Source organism: Prosopis cineraria, unplaced genomic scaffold, assembly GCF_029017545.1.
Source record: "Prosopis cineraria cultivar Desert tree isolate PC_DT_omini unplaced genomic scaffold, ASM2901754v1 PC6, whole genome shotgun sequence".
NCBI classification, from domain to species: domain Eukaryota; kingdom Viridiplantae; phylum Streptophyta; class Magnoliopsida; order Fabales; family Fabaceae; genus Prosopis; species Prosopis cineraria.
The window spans coordinates 12,673,620-12,689,910 of NW_026555337.1; the positions used below are offsets into that span (position 1 = coordinate 12,673,620).

Sequence of the window (16,291 nt, forward strand, 5' to 3'; positions counted from 1 at the left end):
ATAGAAATTGATGATTATATTTTTCCTTTGCTAAAAGATAAATTTAATGATGCAATAGCACATCCTTACCATTAATGAAAGTTATTTTTTACAGTTAGCTAAAATTAAAGAAAAAGATATAAAGAATTACATAAATAAATCTAAGAAAATAAAGACAATGACGTTATAAGAAAATTAAGACCGCTTAAATTTTCAAAATTTTAAAACAAATGTCATATATAATCACTGACAAAACATATATATGATCACAATGAAAGATCATACAATAAGGGGACAAGTATTAAGATTTAGATTTCTAATTGTGGTCACTATATCACTTTCAACTTCTGTTGTTTTCTGTTTCCTCTTTTTGTCAAGTATTGTGTGGATGTAATCAATCAGCCTCGAGATTTTTTATTTTTTTACTGTTGCATAATATTTAATTTGTCCTCATATGAAAGATCGCATAGACGTTGGGACAGGCTTCAATTTGGCACATGACTAGTTTATATGATTTCTTCTTTGAAAAAAAAAAAGGTAGAGAGAGACCAAAACAAATCTTTAATTATTTTTAATTGGACTTTCGTAATTTACATCTAGAATTCTATATAAAATAATAAATCAAATGAAATTTGATTTGTCGCTAATATCCCTTTTAATATATTAACAATATTTTTTTCAAAATTTTATGTAAAATAATAAATCAAATAAAATCCTAACGTCTGACAAAAGTTTTTTGATATATTTTTTCAAAATACCAGTTTAATTAATTTTACAAATAATAGTTGAAAGCTATAATATCTTTTTAAGAAAAATATTAGCATTCATATGAGGGGAAAAAATATCATATTATATCAGAACGCTAACAAAACATGCGGCACTATAGAGTGGAGTGAAATTATTTCAAATCATCAACAGATAAAAAAAAAGACTTGGAGTTAAATAATTAAAGTTAAACAATAATTTTCTTCATAATTTCAAGCACACGCATTGAAATATACAATAACTTTTGTAATAACTTCCAACAAATACATAAATAATAATATTTTCTAATATATCTCAAACGCGTGCCAGAACCTTTTTTTTTTTAGCAAAAAAATGCGTGACCAGAACTATGTGCATGATAATTATATACTTTTTGAGTATGTTTTCGTTTCATCTGATCTATCACGTATTCACGTTGGATCATATGAAAGTGTAAAACCTTATGACACACACACACACACACACACACACAATTCACAAGTCTTGAATACTTACAATTCCTCGGTGGAAAGGATCAACTGCCAAAGCACATAAACTTTTTGTAACTGTTTGATAATTTTGATAATTCTACAAGCATATGCATACATTTATTGTGATTTATCTCAGACTTCATGCAAATTAAACATATTGAATCCTCTATTGGAGACACAATATTATTTAAGACACAATCGAATATTAAATATAGGTATGTCTCCTAACAAAGATGCTTGTGTGATCAAAAAAATACATGTAATGTAAGCACATTTTTTAATGAGAATTTAAATTTTGATTCATCCTCCTTCTTCTAAATCCAACTTTTCAAAACATACATGCATGCGTGAATTTAGTTTGCTTAATGTGCAAGTTTTGTTCTGTTTTTGTTGAGATGAAGTTTGGCAACTTGAGCAATGTGGGCAAGAGCTTGAATAATTAAAATCAGAAACAAGATGGGCAGTATCATTATTGTCTGCAAAATCTTCTTGGAGTTGATACTCAATTGTAGATTTGATCATGCTCGATTCTTCGCCTTTCTCTATCACTTCAAACCAACCCCTAAACTTAGTGAACCCTAGCTTCAAGGGGCCTCCTTCAATTACTTCTAGTTCTTTGATCCGCTTCTCATTGTCTATCTTTGCGAACCTATCTTTATAAGGGCTTAGCCCTAGTATACCTATTAATGTTGATCTCACACCAAAGCCAATTCAATTAATTAACCAAAAATATATTAACAACATATTTATTAATTAGGCCAACACTATAACTTAACTTGACTTGATATTTATTGTTTCATTCAATCAATGCATACCCTGACCTAACTTGTCATATTTAATATTATTTTGAAATAATTAGAAGTTAAAAATATTATTTTTTAAATACTTGCTAAAAATAATGTATCATTGAGACAAAGTAAAATTAAAAAAAAAACCAGTGGTCTTTTTCTATATATATATATATATATATTAAAATTATATAGACATCTTATATGTGTGTGTATTGTTTACAAGAGAAGCCTAGTGTGTGTGTGTGTAACATACATTTTAATCTAATTTTTAACTCCATTAAAAATATTTTTATTAAATACTTTGCAATATTTTTATTAATTAAAATTCAGGACAAAATAACTTACACTTATTCTTATAACACGCACGCACGCATGGTTCAACTTTAAAGATTCTCTCTTTCATCACCTTACTGTTTTTTCATTATTAGTTTATTATTAATGAGCCTCACATTATTTTTTTTAACATTTTTTATTATAAAACTTTTGAGTTAAGGAGCAAAAATAACTCTTAACCTGATAAACAATATTAAAATATAGTAATATCATTGATAACTAATAGACGTTAAGTGTTTCTAACGTGAAGGTGTTGAAAAAGGAAATTTTTAAAATTGAGAGACATAAAAGACTCATAATTAAATTTAGAGATATTTGTGACTTTTTATATATAGTTTAGGAACAAAAATAACTTTTAACTTTATATTCAACTTATACTTAGACCGAATAATGCATCCATATTTCTGTCATTATTCACTATGTTTTGCAAAAACAAAAACAAAAAAGTATATTCTCATCTATGTCTATTTCTAAGAAGGGAAAGAAAGTGAAATATTTACCAGGTGCTAATGTTATCTTAACAACAGTTCCAACTCCTCCATCTCCTTCAACAAGCTCCACCTTCTGAAACAGTTCTGGCATCTCTTGCTTGGCGAATTCTCAGAATCATAGCATGCCGAAGAGATCCCATTCCTCGCTTGCCGGCACGCTGAGCTCTAACTCATGCTCAACAATACTATCAGCCATGTTTGCAATTGTCTGAATTTCTCAACACTGCCTTGCTCCTCAAAAATATGAATGTTTCCATGCTGCTTTAATTTTGAGCTGCTTCTATATGTTGTGTGGTTTATATGTTTACAGTGAAAGATCACGTGCCTGGGGACAAATCTTGTGTACTGTGATTCTAATTTAATTCGCGTGGCCACGATATGCCTCCCATATATAGGATTTTTCCAAAATACGTGGTCCCCAACTTAATTATTTTGTTTCCTTTTTTACTTTTACGTAAGTATTGGGCAACACAAAATTTAATAATTTTTATCCCTATCCTGTCCTTAATATTCCTTCTCTCCTTATATATAAGATATTTTTTGGAAGCTTGTTGATATTTTTAAATAATTGGATAATTTTGCCCTCATTGTCTTGAAAAAAGAAAGAGATATTAATTGTGAGCTCCACAATATTAATTGAGATATTATTATGGGAAAAATTAAAAAATTATGATAGTTTTATGTGCCTTCAATTGAATAACAAACTTTTATTTATATTCGATATTCATTTAAAAACACTTTATATATAAGAATGGAAAGAACATAAGACAAACTTAATTACTTCACATTTATTAATTATGGCAGTTATATCCATAAAATTATTAAAAAAATATGTAAATTTTTAATTTTTCTCTTAGCAATTAATAATCACAATAAATTATTGTCTAGAAATTCAAACCAGTATCAAAATATATTACCACCACACTTGGAAAGTAGCTACATGGCACGCTTTTAACTAAAAAATGGCAACCGATTTTCAAATCAAATCACAAAGGAAAAAAAAAAAAAATCCCACACGCGCACACACAATAATTCTGGATAATTTTATACATGCCGGCCGACATATAAAAATACGCATACACAAAAAATTTCATATGATTATTTCGGTATTAGAGGATTTAACCTTGCCATTGCACAACAGGACGTTATACTTATTTACTAAGGATATATAAACACTGTTTCCATGCTAAGAATATTATACAAAACCTAATAAAAGCTGCAAATTGAACGCATATATAGACTCTCAAGTTTCAACTTTCTTGAGCCCCATGCAATTAATGCATAGAACAATGCCCACCTAATACGTTCTCCGTTCGTCTGTTTTTATATGTAGGGAAAAAATGTATTAATTAAAATAATTATATATTAAAATAAACAAACTTGGATTAAATATCTTATGTTAATCAATATACGTATGCATTATTTACATTATTGTAAATTATAAGGGGTAATTTAAGAAATTTATAATAAATGCTTATTAGTGTATGTGATTTTACTTATGAAAAAAATCAAAAGTAATAAGACAATAACAAACAAAAAAAAGATTCACATATAGAGTACATTATAACTTAAATTATAGTAAGATAAAATGATGATTTGGACTCAAATTCAACGTGGAAATTATAGATAAAGGAACATTATATTCCCAAATACAAAGCCAAATAGTTATTTTTCTTGATTTGCAAGCTTGTTTTTGTTGAGGTGAAGTTTGGCAACTTGAGCAATGCTGGCAAGAGCTTGAATAGCATTGGAAACAATAGAGCCATTTTCTGAAGCCTCTTGCTTTAGTTGATACTCGACCGATGATTTGGCTATGCTTGAATCCTCACCTTTTTCTATTATGTGGAAGCAAACCCTGAACATAGTAAACCCTAGTTCCAGATATCCTCCTTCAATTACCTCAGTTTCCTTGATTCTATTCTCTTTGTCTACCTTCGTGAACTTCTCTTTGTAAGAGGTTGGCCCCAATGTACCTATTTAATCTCACACCAAAACTAAAAAGAATATTGAAAAAACATTATATGTCATACCCAATTTTTTTTTATTTTTTTTATATAATTATCTGATACCTAGCTATGGTGCATGCTGCTATCAAAACATCAACAAAAGATATATACACTCACCTATATGAATTTAATTATTTATATGAATTTATTATAAAAAGTAATTAAAGATATTTACCAGGAACAAATGTTAATTTGAGGACAGTTCCAACTCCTCCATCGCCTTCAACAAGCTCCACCTTCTGAAACAGACTTAGCATCTCTTTCTCAAGGAGTGCTCCGAATCGGAGCGAACCGAAGAGGTCCCATGCCTTGGTCACCGGAACGCCCAACTCTAGCTCATGCTCAAGATGCCCAGACATCTCTGATTTTCTCAACACTGCAATAGCTTGATATCTCCAGAATTTAAATTGTTGTGCTTCTTTGATGAGTTGTTTTCTTCTGAATTGTAATGTGTGGTTTATATGAAGGCAAAGAATGTTATGTGGGCACAAATATATGGATATCTTTGGCTTTAGAGTTTGTGATCACAGTGATTCCCCTTGACGTCCAAAATATGCAGTCCTCAACTCCACTTGATTTTTTTTTCCTTTCTTCTTTTGTGAAGCTGTGGGTGGATGTAATCAATTGGAAGAATATTGCGGACAATCAAATCAAATTATTCTGTTTTTTTAATTAATTATATAGATTTTTTAAAACATATAAATACATTCTGTCTAAAAAAATAAATTATATGAAAATTTTTAAATTAATAACCTGTAAAATTTATTTTGAACATTAGTGCAATAATTTTATATACAAATTTTTTCGCTATTTTATATGATTATTATTTTAGAAAAAACAAGATAAAAAGCCACATCATGAACGTTATAGTATGATGCCTAATCGACTAGTCCATATAAGGCCCATTAATAGCCCAATGGAACAGCGCGCGCGCGCTTTTTTTTTTTTTTTTTTTGACAAAATGTGTGTTGGTAATTTTGAGTATACTTTGGAGCATGGGTTCCAATTAACATTACTCGATGCAGCCCGATGATTTCTTATTTGATGTTTGTCGACAACCTTTTGATTAGAGCTGATAGTTTGGATTAAGCTCGAATTAGTCTGAAAAATTTTAAAATCAAGCTTAAAAAAAGGATGTTTTTTTATGTTCAGGCCCGAATAGGCTTGGAAAAATTCGGGCCAAGCCTGATTGAGTTCGGACTTGGTCCGAATACCCGAATAAAAAAAATTATATTTTTAAAAAATATATAAAATATAATAAATATTAATTAATTTTTTAAATTTTAGATCATTTTATACTAAAATACCATATATTTGAGTCCTAGACATCATTTGAGTATTAAAAAAATATATTTTATATTTTTTATAAAATAAAATAATTAATTTCAAAGTAAAAAATAATTAAAAATAATTTTAAAAATTAAATTTAAGTATTCGGGCCGCCCAAAGTCCGAAAAAATTCAGGCCGGGCTTAACTATTCGGGCTTTTCAAAGACACAGGCCTGTTCGGGTTCGGGCTTACTCGGGCCGGCCTGAATAGGCCCGGCCCACCTGAATTTCCGGCTCTACTTCTAATGCTTGGAGTAGGGACTGAACCACAAATATAACGTATGCTTAACCACAAGGAAAAAAAAATTGCATGGCTTCGGGTGAGAAAGTGAATCTCAACAAGTCTTCCATGTTGTTTTCCCACAGTGTTTGGATGCAACAAAGGAAGAGACTAGAAGCATTGTTAGGAATGAAGAAAGTGAAAATTTCAATGAAGATCCCTTCACCCAACTTAAGTTAAAGCTCATAAAATTTTAAAATTTCATTGCACAATTGAAAGGTTGAAATGAAATTAAAGAACTGGCTAAAATGACTTTATTATCCCTAGTGAAGTTTGGCACTTAAACAACTTGTATAAGGAAAATGAATAATTAATGCATAAAAAATTTACACATCTCATTAACATTATAACACTATTAAGAATTGGTAACTATTATCATCCCACTTATGTTAGTTGTTCATTTTTCTTACATGAATTGCTCTTGTACTTAGCTTTACTTATTCATAATGACGTTATGCTATGAGAGTTGAAAATTCCACTTGTGCCATTTGTTAATTTCCTATACGTCACTTATTTATTTTTTGCACATCAGTTGTTCATGTATTAAGGACAATAAGATCATTTCAATTAGCTTTTAATTTCATTTTCCTCACATATGTAATAAAATTTTAAAATTTTAGAGGCTTTGACTAAAATTAAATTGAGTCTTGGGGTCTACATTGAAATTTGCCCAAAAAGAAAAGAAAACACCAGTTTTGGTATATTGTTGATATTTGATAAGGTGCGAGCAAGTGGAAGTCATCTTGTCTTTCTCTGGCAGGAAGAATCACATTAGCTCGAAATTTTTGAAGCACTATTCCTATTTACCCTATGCAAGTGGCTAAAGTGCCTGTTACAGTTTCCAATGAAGTTGAAAGCTTGTAAAGAAGATTCATTTGGGGAGATTGATAAGTACATATTTTATAATTAAATGCGTATAAATTTTAGTTTGAATTTAATTATATTTATTAAGATTTCATATCTATTTAATTGATATTTATATATTTTTTCCTTATCACTTAATTATAAAATAAAAAGAAAATTTAATACAAAATTCACTCATATCTTTTTATCTATATTTTTTTATCTTTATATTTTGCAGAGAAAAAGAATAAATCAAATAAAAAGAAAGAAGGAAAAGAGAAATATATATATATCAAAGTTCCACATTGACAAGGAACAAAAGAAGGAGCCTCCACTTTAACTATAAATACTCCCTCCATCAAGAGGGAAGGCATCCAATCACTTATTTGAATACCTCAAGAATTCTCTCTGAGATATTTGGAGCTCGTAGAAACATTTTGAAGGTTGAAAGCGAGATCATTGAGAAGTTTTATGAATTATAATTATTTTTCTTCTACTCCTTAATTTTCTCTATGATTATTTTTCATGATTGAGAATTTTAGAATGGTTTTATTTGATTTTATTATGTGTTTCTCTAGGCTTCTATTTTCTTTGCTTTGACTCCTTGCATTTATATTTATGAATATTTTTGCTTTTTCTCAATTGTATATATTTCTCTTGTTCTTCGTATTGATTTAATGACTAGCCACCATTTAATCAAGTCTATGGGTAATCTTGATAGACTAGGAGGTGAAGAGAGAATCTAGATATAGAGAAATAAACATAAATAATTAGGTTAGGGATAGTTCTAGAAATTTATGGTGACTTAAACTATAGCTTCACAGTTTAATTAATTGCTTGGGTATCATGGGAACGAATTCAACACTAATTAAAAAGGGACTAATAATTCAGGAGAATATTAGGACACTTTAGGAATAGTTATCACTATAATTGATCCGAGTCAACTCAAATAGTAGAAACTAGCAACCTATAGGGTGAATCTTAAATCCCAACGCTTTAAGTGATTGTGTTTTCATCATCATTATTTTCTTGATTTATTTTTATTGTTTATATTTTCATCAAATTTATTCATTTTATCTATTTTTCTTGAACTATTAATTATTTAAATTAGTAAAAATGTAACTTCTCTGTGATTCCACACCTGAAATACTTTGAGTAATTTATTACTGTGATCTCGTACACTTGTGAAAGTGATAAGAGATTTACACAGAAAATGTCACATTATCTGATTGGATGGGACAAACCATGTCTTCCTACAGCTAACGGAGGCCTAGGCTTTCGTAAGCTTTCTTCTCTTAATACAGCTTCTTGTGCAGAAAGGCTAGCTTGGTCTCTGATGGATCTTGTGGGCTGACATTCTGAAGGAGAAATGTATAAGGCCTCGGAACGCTGCTACGTGGCCAGTCGAGAGCAATGGCTCTCCAACCAACGTGGAAGTTCACTTGTGACCAACAAGACATCATCAAGCCTGGTATGTGTTAGCGAGTGAAGGATGGCCATAAGGTAAAATTCTTTTCTGACCCTTGGATTAAACCCAATTTTTGCAATAAGGATGTATGTATGAGGCCTATCTTGGAACCAGAAATTAATTCTCTAACTACTGATTGGGTGAGTAATGGCCAGTGGGATTATGCATTATTACAAGGCTTAGGTCCCGTTTTGGTTGTTAGAAAGAAATGAAATGGCATGGAGTGAAAAAATAAAGATAAAAATAAGATTATCAAAATATAGAGGAGGATGGGTGAATCATATTTATAAGGAAGAAGAGTAATTTAGTTTATGAGGTTAGAAATTAGATTTATGAGATTCTTGAAAGGTGTAATTCTCACATTTGTGCTATATAATATTGAGTTTCATCATGGATTTAATAATTCATTTTTATTTTGATTGTTTTAATCCATGCCATTCTCATCCTTTCTGATAATCAAACGGGTCTTTTGTTTTGCTAGATGTTCTGAAGTTAATTATGCATTATTACATATTGGGGTGGTAGTAGTTCTGGTAATATCTCAATTAAGGATATTTATTTTATGATAGGGCATATTGGAAATCCAAGCTCTGCGTATCCCTTTATAATGCTACATGGAAATGGAGGGGCCATGAAAGAATTAGAGTTTTCTTATGGCTCCTGATTCAGGATAGGTTACCTGCAATTAATTTAATTAAGATCCCAATTATTAAATTCTAAAAATTTACAAGTTTAATACTCAGTTTTGTAATTTTGTTATTTGTTTATTCTTCAATAATGTTAAAATTTTAAAAAATAAATTACAAATTTATTATAAATAAATTATAAAATTAAGAGCCAAACTTATAAATTTTTAAAAGTTAACACTTGGGACTTAAATTGAATTAATTAACCTCTTTATCATTCTCCATTAGGCAAGATAAGAAACATTTTTTTCATGCAACAAAAGGAGGCATCTATTTTTTTTTGTTTTTTATTATAATATTGAATATCGATTTTGAGTCAAATAATGATAAACAATATTTTCCCCCCAAAATTCCAATAACACTTTGATAAACAATAATATTTATATTAATTTAAAAAAACATGCATAAACAATAATTTTTAACAATTTCAAATGCACTCACAAACTCTCTGCTTAAGCAAGACACATATATGTAAAGCCATTGTACTAATATGCGTGTGTGCATGTGTTTTATTTGCATATCTCAAACTTAAGACCTTATTTAAAGAGAAATATCACCAAAGTCACTCAATAATTACAACCACACATATAAATTACATGATTTTCATAATTTAAGATTGCTTGGGTTGCAAGCTTTTCATTTTTATTTTTTATTTTTGTTTTGAGATGAAGTTGGGCAAGTTGAGCAACATTGGCAACCTCCTGAATAGCCATGGAAACGAGAGAGGCATTGGCTGAAGCTTCTTGCTTGAGTTCATATTCAAGTGTTGTTTTAATGATGCTTGACTCTTCTCCTTTCTCTTTTACTTCAAATCAAATCTTGAACACAGTAAATCCTAATTCTAAATATCCTCCTTCAATTAGTTCATTTTCTTTCACTCGATTTTCATTGTCCATCTTTGTGACCTTCTCTTTATAAGAAACTATCCCCATTCCCAGTTTACCTATTTTTACTAACATTGGAGGGGAAGAGAAATTGGGTCAGATTAATTAAAATAGTAGTAACATTAACAACAACATCAACACTATACTCCTTCTTATTCTATTTATAAACTCCTTTTTTTAGAAGATTTTTTTTAATTTAAAATATAAGCTGTTTTGTAATATTATGTAAGGCACATGCCCATATTATTATTTTCAACCTTGACCTCCATCGATAAGGCTCGGTTGGGCTCGGAAGTCCATGGATTTTTTTATTTTTCAATTTAAATTTCTAATTATACTAATATACAATTTAAAAACTTGTTATTTTTATATTAATTCAAAAATTGAAATGAACAAAACAATTTCAACAACTTTAACCTAATAATTTTCAATAATTTCAATTACCTATTGACTATAAAAAAGGAGAAAAATGTAGGGCCTAAACTATTAGGTTGAACCCGAGCTGTTCTTAATAGATTTATAAGGATTAGGTTTGAAAATCATTTTATACAAAAATGTCTTATTTTTCAAGTTCGACCTTGAAAAAATATAGGGTCTAAATAAATAGTCCAAAAGACCTAGCTCATATTGATGACTCTATTTTTCTCATACATGAGATTCTGAGTTCAAACCCTACATTAGGTTATCCCTCCCTCCCTCCCTCCCTCCCTCCCTTTCATTGAGAAAAAAAAAAAAAAAGAGAAAGAAAAAAGAATAAAATAATTACCAGGAACTAGAGTCTTTGAAGATCCTTCCAAGTCCACCATCCCGTTCAACAAGCTCCACCTTCTGAAATAGATTTGGCATTTCTTTCTCTAGAAATCTTCCAAGTCGAACTGTGCTGAACAGATCTCACGTCTCTTTTGCTCGCACGCCCATCTCCACCTCATGCTCTACACTCCCAAACATGTTCTAGCTTTATTTTTTTCTCAATGATTCAAATATTTATGACGTTCTTTTATTTGCTCCTGACTTGAGGGTTTATATAGGATCCCAATAAAAGATTGCAGGAAGAATTTCAAATAATGGAATTAATTACTAGTGGGTCTCAAAAAATTTAAAATTTTATTTCAGTCTAGATGAATAAAAGTAAAAATAATTTCAACAGTAAAAAAAACCAAAGTACCTTCCACTTATTTTGCAGAATCACTAATTATTAATTTTCTTACTTTATTTGCTAATTTTCTAATATCACTTGTAAATTATATCAATTTGTTAGACAAGCAGTAAAATTAGTTATTAATTTGTTAACTTTATTTATTTATTTACTAACATTAGTTGTAAATTCTAGTAATTTAATAATTAATATTGCTGCTTATGATTCAACAATTGATATCAGATCTTATATAATTATTGGCATGTCAACTCAGGTAATTTGCAACTCATATAAGAAAATTAACAATCGGTGATTCTACATAACAAGTCAATGATACTTTTGACTTTTTCATAGTTCAAATTATTTCACTTTTAATCCTTAAACTGAATTGAAGTTTTAAATTTTTTTTTAGACCTAGTAGTACAAGTTACATTCCTAGTCTTTATTTGAAATTCTCCTAAGATTGCATGAGGAATATATATATATATATATATATATATGTATGTATGTATGTATATATTTACAAAATATTATTTACTACTTGATTGATTGGCTATTTCCTAGCAATAAATATATCACATACTTCCTTTGATCCAAAATATAAATATTTTCTCTCAATTAATCTTGATTCAAAATATAATCAATCTAGTATATGTAAAAAAAATTTCTCATTTTACCCCTTGTATTTATTAACTTAGATATTTGTGTAAATGAAACTCTCACTCATCATAGAGTGTATTAGTAATTGGGACTAGGAATAAGAAAACAATATATATTTTTTATGAGAATGAAGACTTTATTGATATATGAATTTTTTTTTCCAAAAACTACTTATATTTTGGATTGAAGGGAGTAGTATCTAATAATTTCCAAAATATGTTACATTAAAAATCACTACTAGAAAAGTAGAATTTAGTAAGGAAAAAATTCTCTGCTATATGCCATTTTTTCTAGCTAAATTTCATTTTAGCAAGAAATTGTGTCTCTCGTTAAATTTATAACTAAAAAAAAAAGCTTTTTAAATTTAGTGAGAAATCATATTTCCCTTATTAAAATTAGTTAGAGATTGAATTCCTTGCTAAGTTCAATAACTTTAGCGAGGGATTAGTTCCTCACTAATCCCTCGCTAAATATGCCTATATTTAAAAATAATAATACCACATCACCTATCATGTATACGTCAACTTGTAACATGTCACTAACAACTTTGTACCTTATTAATCACCATGTCACCTATCATCTCGTGCTCCATCACCTATCACATATGCGACAACTCATGCCATGTTATTATTCACCTTGCACCATGTCACTTATTTCTTACCATATCATATGTTTATTATGTTTATGCCAAAGTTAAAGACTTGAATTCTTTACTTCATACCTTTCAAGCCTTACGATTTCTTTCTTTGCTAGTTGAACTGGAAGACACTTGTAGTCATTATATTAGAAATTAACTATATATTATTTAACTACATAAATATATCAAATAATATATTATAAAAATACACACACATATACCATATTAAATTTTATTTAAATTATTATTTATATTATATTTTCAATAAAATATTATTTTATTAATGAAAATCAACTTAAAATAAAGAAAATATTAAATAATTTTATTGTGAATATTTTAGCTAATTTTTAAATTTAATGTTATTTTTAAATAAAAATAATTAAATATATAATTAAAACTCATTGTCAAAAGTTAATTTTTTTTTACAATAATTAGCTAGGGACAAAATCTCTCACTAATTATGTTATTTTATAGAAAAATTGACAATCCCTTACTATTTTTCTAGCTAATTCTCTTATTTTAGAGAGAAATTGGCAGCTCTTTTTATTTTTTTTGCTAATTGTTTTATTTTAGAAAGGTATTGGTTGTCTCTCACTAATTCTCTTATTTTAAAGAGGGATTGATAGTCACTCACTATTTTTCTTGCTAATTTTAAATTAAACTATGAAATTAACATCCCTCGCTAATTTGATATTTTAAAGAGAAATGGACGATCCCTCACTAATTTGTATTTTTTTAATAGTAAATTAAGGATTTGAATCTAATAAGAGGTGTGTTCCTCGTTGCACAATAAAACTATCAACTCAATTAAGTTGCTGCAAAAACATTGTCATATAATATTCAAAATATATTAAATTTCAAATTTTTGAAAAAGATAACGTACGTGATTGGGTGTTCTGATAATGGAAATAATTTTGAATCTTTTGAAAAAAAATTTATCCTAACAATTTTTAAATATTAATAAAATTTAATAGTTATAATTAAGGTAGGCTCTTGCTAAATGAAAAGGTCGCTATGATGTCACATTTGATTTAATTAACAGAAAGGCTAGCCCACATGCAATAATTATGAAAATCGACTTTCGGCTGTTCCTATTTCCTCAACACCAAAATGGGTAAAACGGGTTTAAACTTTATTCTATACCCATACATACATATCTGTACAGTATGGCTGTGAAGCAAAATTAATAAAGAACTATTAATGAGAGTTGGTCCGAGTGATAAGCGACTTGATTTCATTTAAATAAGATTTTGAGTTCGAGCTTTGTGTATGCAGAAAATTTCTGTTGGGAGACTCACCCACAAAAGCCAGGTGCGTAATATGGGTCAAATCCGGATGTAGTTGGGGTAAAGCTCCGATAAATTAGGTGGGCGATGAAAAAAAAAAAATCAATAAAGAACCCCACGGTTAAGTTACAACTTGTAGCAGTTTATTAAATTTTAAAATACTAACGTCTGATTACTTTGAAATATTTTTTTAAAATACTTGCTTAATTAATCTTAAGAATAATATTTAATCAAAATATTAGCATACAACATTTTTTATTTTCCAATAATAAAATTATTCACAATTTTATATACTCATTTTAAAGATAAACAATAATTCTCCACAAATTCAAGCATAATACTCGTGCCAAAAAGAGTATTTGCTAATCTATCTCCAACGCGTGCCAAAAAGCTGTGTTTGATAATTATATATCCATTTCATCTATTCAAGTTGGGTTGGATCATATGAAAATGTTTGGTGTGTTTGGGCGGGCTTGTAGAGTACCTTTTTCTCAATTGGTATGTTAAACCTAACTTTTAAAACCAACAGTAAGTTCTCGGGATCTTTATTTATAATTTAGCTTGGTGCAAGTTTTTGAAAATAAAGAAAATGAAGAAACAGAGATTGAGCAAAATTCAAGAATTGCATAACAAGAGTAGACATGGTACTATTACTATTTTGAAATAAATTGCAGAAACTATTATACGAAAAGACAGAAGAAAAATACCAAAGCGGCAATGCTGATGTTCTACCGAGTGTTGTTGCTCTATTGGATGCATTGGACTTGTTACTCTCTCATGGATGCGTGCTGATATAAAGAAACTACATATAATTTTGATGAAGTGTCTGTGTTTTGTCTTTGTAAACGTTCATGTGTTGAAGAGATTGGAGAGTTATGTATGTTGTGTCTTGCTTCCCTTTTTACAGGCAGAGTGGCAGTTTTTCACATATCCCCATGTTCCTTTTTTTTTTTTTTAAGTGCTTGCTGCAATTTTATCGAAACTCCTTTCATTTCCACCCTTTTTTGAAGTGACGCGTGGGTGCAGTTTTCTCATTAACAACTTCCTTCTTTTTAACTCTTTGGGCTTGGGCCAACCAAAAAATGTAGAGCTTAGCCCAAACAATTGCTCCCCATGCAAATTTGATCAAACCCGTCGAAGAACCTTCAAGCATTCTTTATATCTGCGATGTGAAATTCGGAAAACCAAGTATTTATGTAATTTTTAATTTGTCAAAAGTTTATTTGTTAAAAATTCATTTGGCAAAAATCAGTTTAATAAAAGTTAGTTGCTGTAATGAAATTTATATTTGGATATATTTTTTTAAAAGTCAATTTGATAAATTAAAAATTGTTTGGATAAATGATAATTTTTGCTTTTGAAATATACTTTTGAATATGTAATGACAAAAAATACATTAAATTATGATAATTAATAATTTTTGTTTTACAAATATAATATATTAAAAATGTAAAAAAATAAAATAACATAAAATTTAATGTTAAATAATAAGAATAAAAAATATATAGTTTAATACTGAAAAAATTAAAACATAATAAGAGTATTATGGTCATTTATAAAAGTAGGTACAACTCAATTCCTATTTGTTATTTCAAATCTACCAAAAACTAGAGTTGGCAAATCTACATTTAACCCTATCTCAACCCACATTTATAAATAATAAGTGTGTGTTTGGTTATCTATACATGTAATTTTTTAAAAAAATTACTTGCAATTTTTTTATATAAAAATCAGCGGTAACATAGTCATATCAAAAATTTATGGATCATCTTTGAAAAACACATCTCAAAAGCTAAGGGAAATCAAGTTGGGCAAATCTACATTCAATAATTTTCTCAAAACACATTCATAAAGATACTTTCATCACATTTTTTATTTCTAAACAACTTTTAACTTATAAAAAGTATCAAAAGAACTCCATAAAAGTTAAAAATTAAGTTTCCAAACAAACCCTAACTCTCTACGATTGTAATTCCAAGTGGTGGTTTTACTTGAGGAGCTAGTTGCTTCCTAATAAAGGACTCTACCTATGGATCATAATTCCATAACTCTTTTGATGCCCGAATCAGTTCACTAGCTTTGTGGCATCTTCTTGGCTATACATGTGTGTTGATCCTAAAGTGTTTTGGTTCACAAATCACTAGCTCTTAGGGAGTCTAGATTTCTAACTCTATATATAAGTTCAAATCCATGACTCTTTCAGTGTACTTTGGCTCTACATGTGTGCTGATTTGAGTTGGCACTTATG

General features: G+C 28.9%; 2 protein-coding genes and 1 pseudogene across 2 annotated transcripts; all 3 read right to left on the bottom strand.

Moving 5' to 3' along the window:
* Positions 1 to 1,514: 1,514 nt before the first annotated feature.
* Positions 1,515 to 3,438, bottom strand: LOC129313891 (norbelladine synthase-like). The gene is made up of 2 exons (XM_054957288.1): positions 2,839 to 3,438; positions 1,515 to 1,894 (listed from the first exon to the last, which is right to left on the bottom strand). The coding sequence occupies exons 1-2, from the start codon at positions 2,918 to 2,920 to the stop codon at positions 1,515 to 1,517; spliced, it is 462 nt and encodes a 153-aa protein (XP_054813263.1). The 5' UTR covers positions 2,921 to 3,438.
* A 943-nt stretch (positions 3,439 to 4,381) lies between these two features.
* On the bottom strand, positions 4,382 to 5,285 carry LOC129312316 (norbelladine synthase-like). Its single transcript, XM_054954856.1, has 2 exons — positions 5,011 to 5,285; positions 4,382 to 4,802 (listed from the first exon to the last, which is right to left on the bottom strand). Exons 1-2 carry the CDS (start codon positions 5,192 to 5,194, stop codon positions 4,495 to 4,497), a joined length of 492 nt encoding a protein of 163 aa, XP_054810831.1. The 5' UTR covers positions 5,195 to 5,285; the 3' UTR covers positions 4,382 to 4,494.
* A 3,223-nt stretch (positions 5,286 to 8,508) lies between these two features.
* On the bottom strand, positions 8,509 to 11,273 carry LOC129313892 (norbelladine synthase-like; annotated as a pseudogene).
* Between the last annotated feature and the right edge of the window lie 5,018 nt (positions 11,274 to 16,291).

Excerpts from the sequence above, each read along its gene's own strand:
- LOC129313891 (XM_054957288.1), bottom strand. The coding sequence starts at position 2,920 with ATGCCAGAACTGTTTCAGAAGGTGGAGCTTGTTGAAGGAGATGGAGGA. Across the intron at positions 1,895-2,838 it reads TAAGATAACATTAGCACCTG|GTATACTAGGGCTAAGCCCT; the intron begins GTAAATATTTCA and ends CAACATTAATAG.
- LOC129312316 (XM_054954856.1), bottom strand. The coding sequence starts at position 5,194 with ATGTCTGGGCATCTTGAGCATGAGCTAGAGTTGGGCGTTCCGGTGACC. Across the intron at positions 4,803-5,010 it reads CAAATTAACATTTGTTCCTG|GTACATTGGGGCCAACCTCT; the intron begins GTAAATATCTTT and ends GAGATTAAATAG.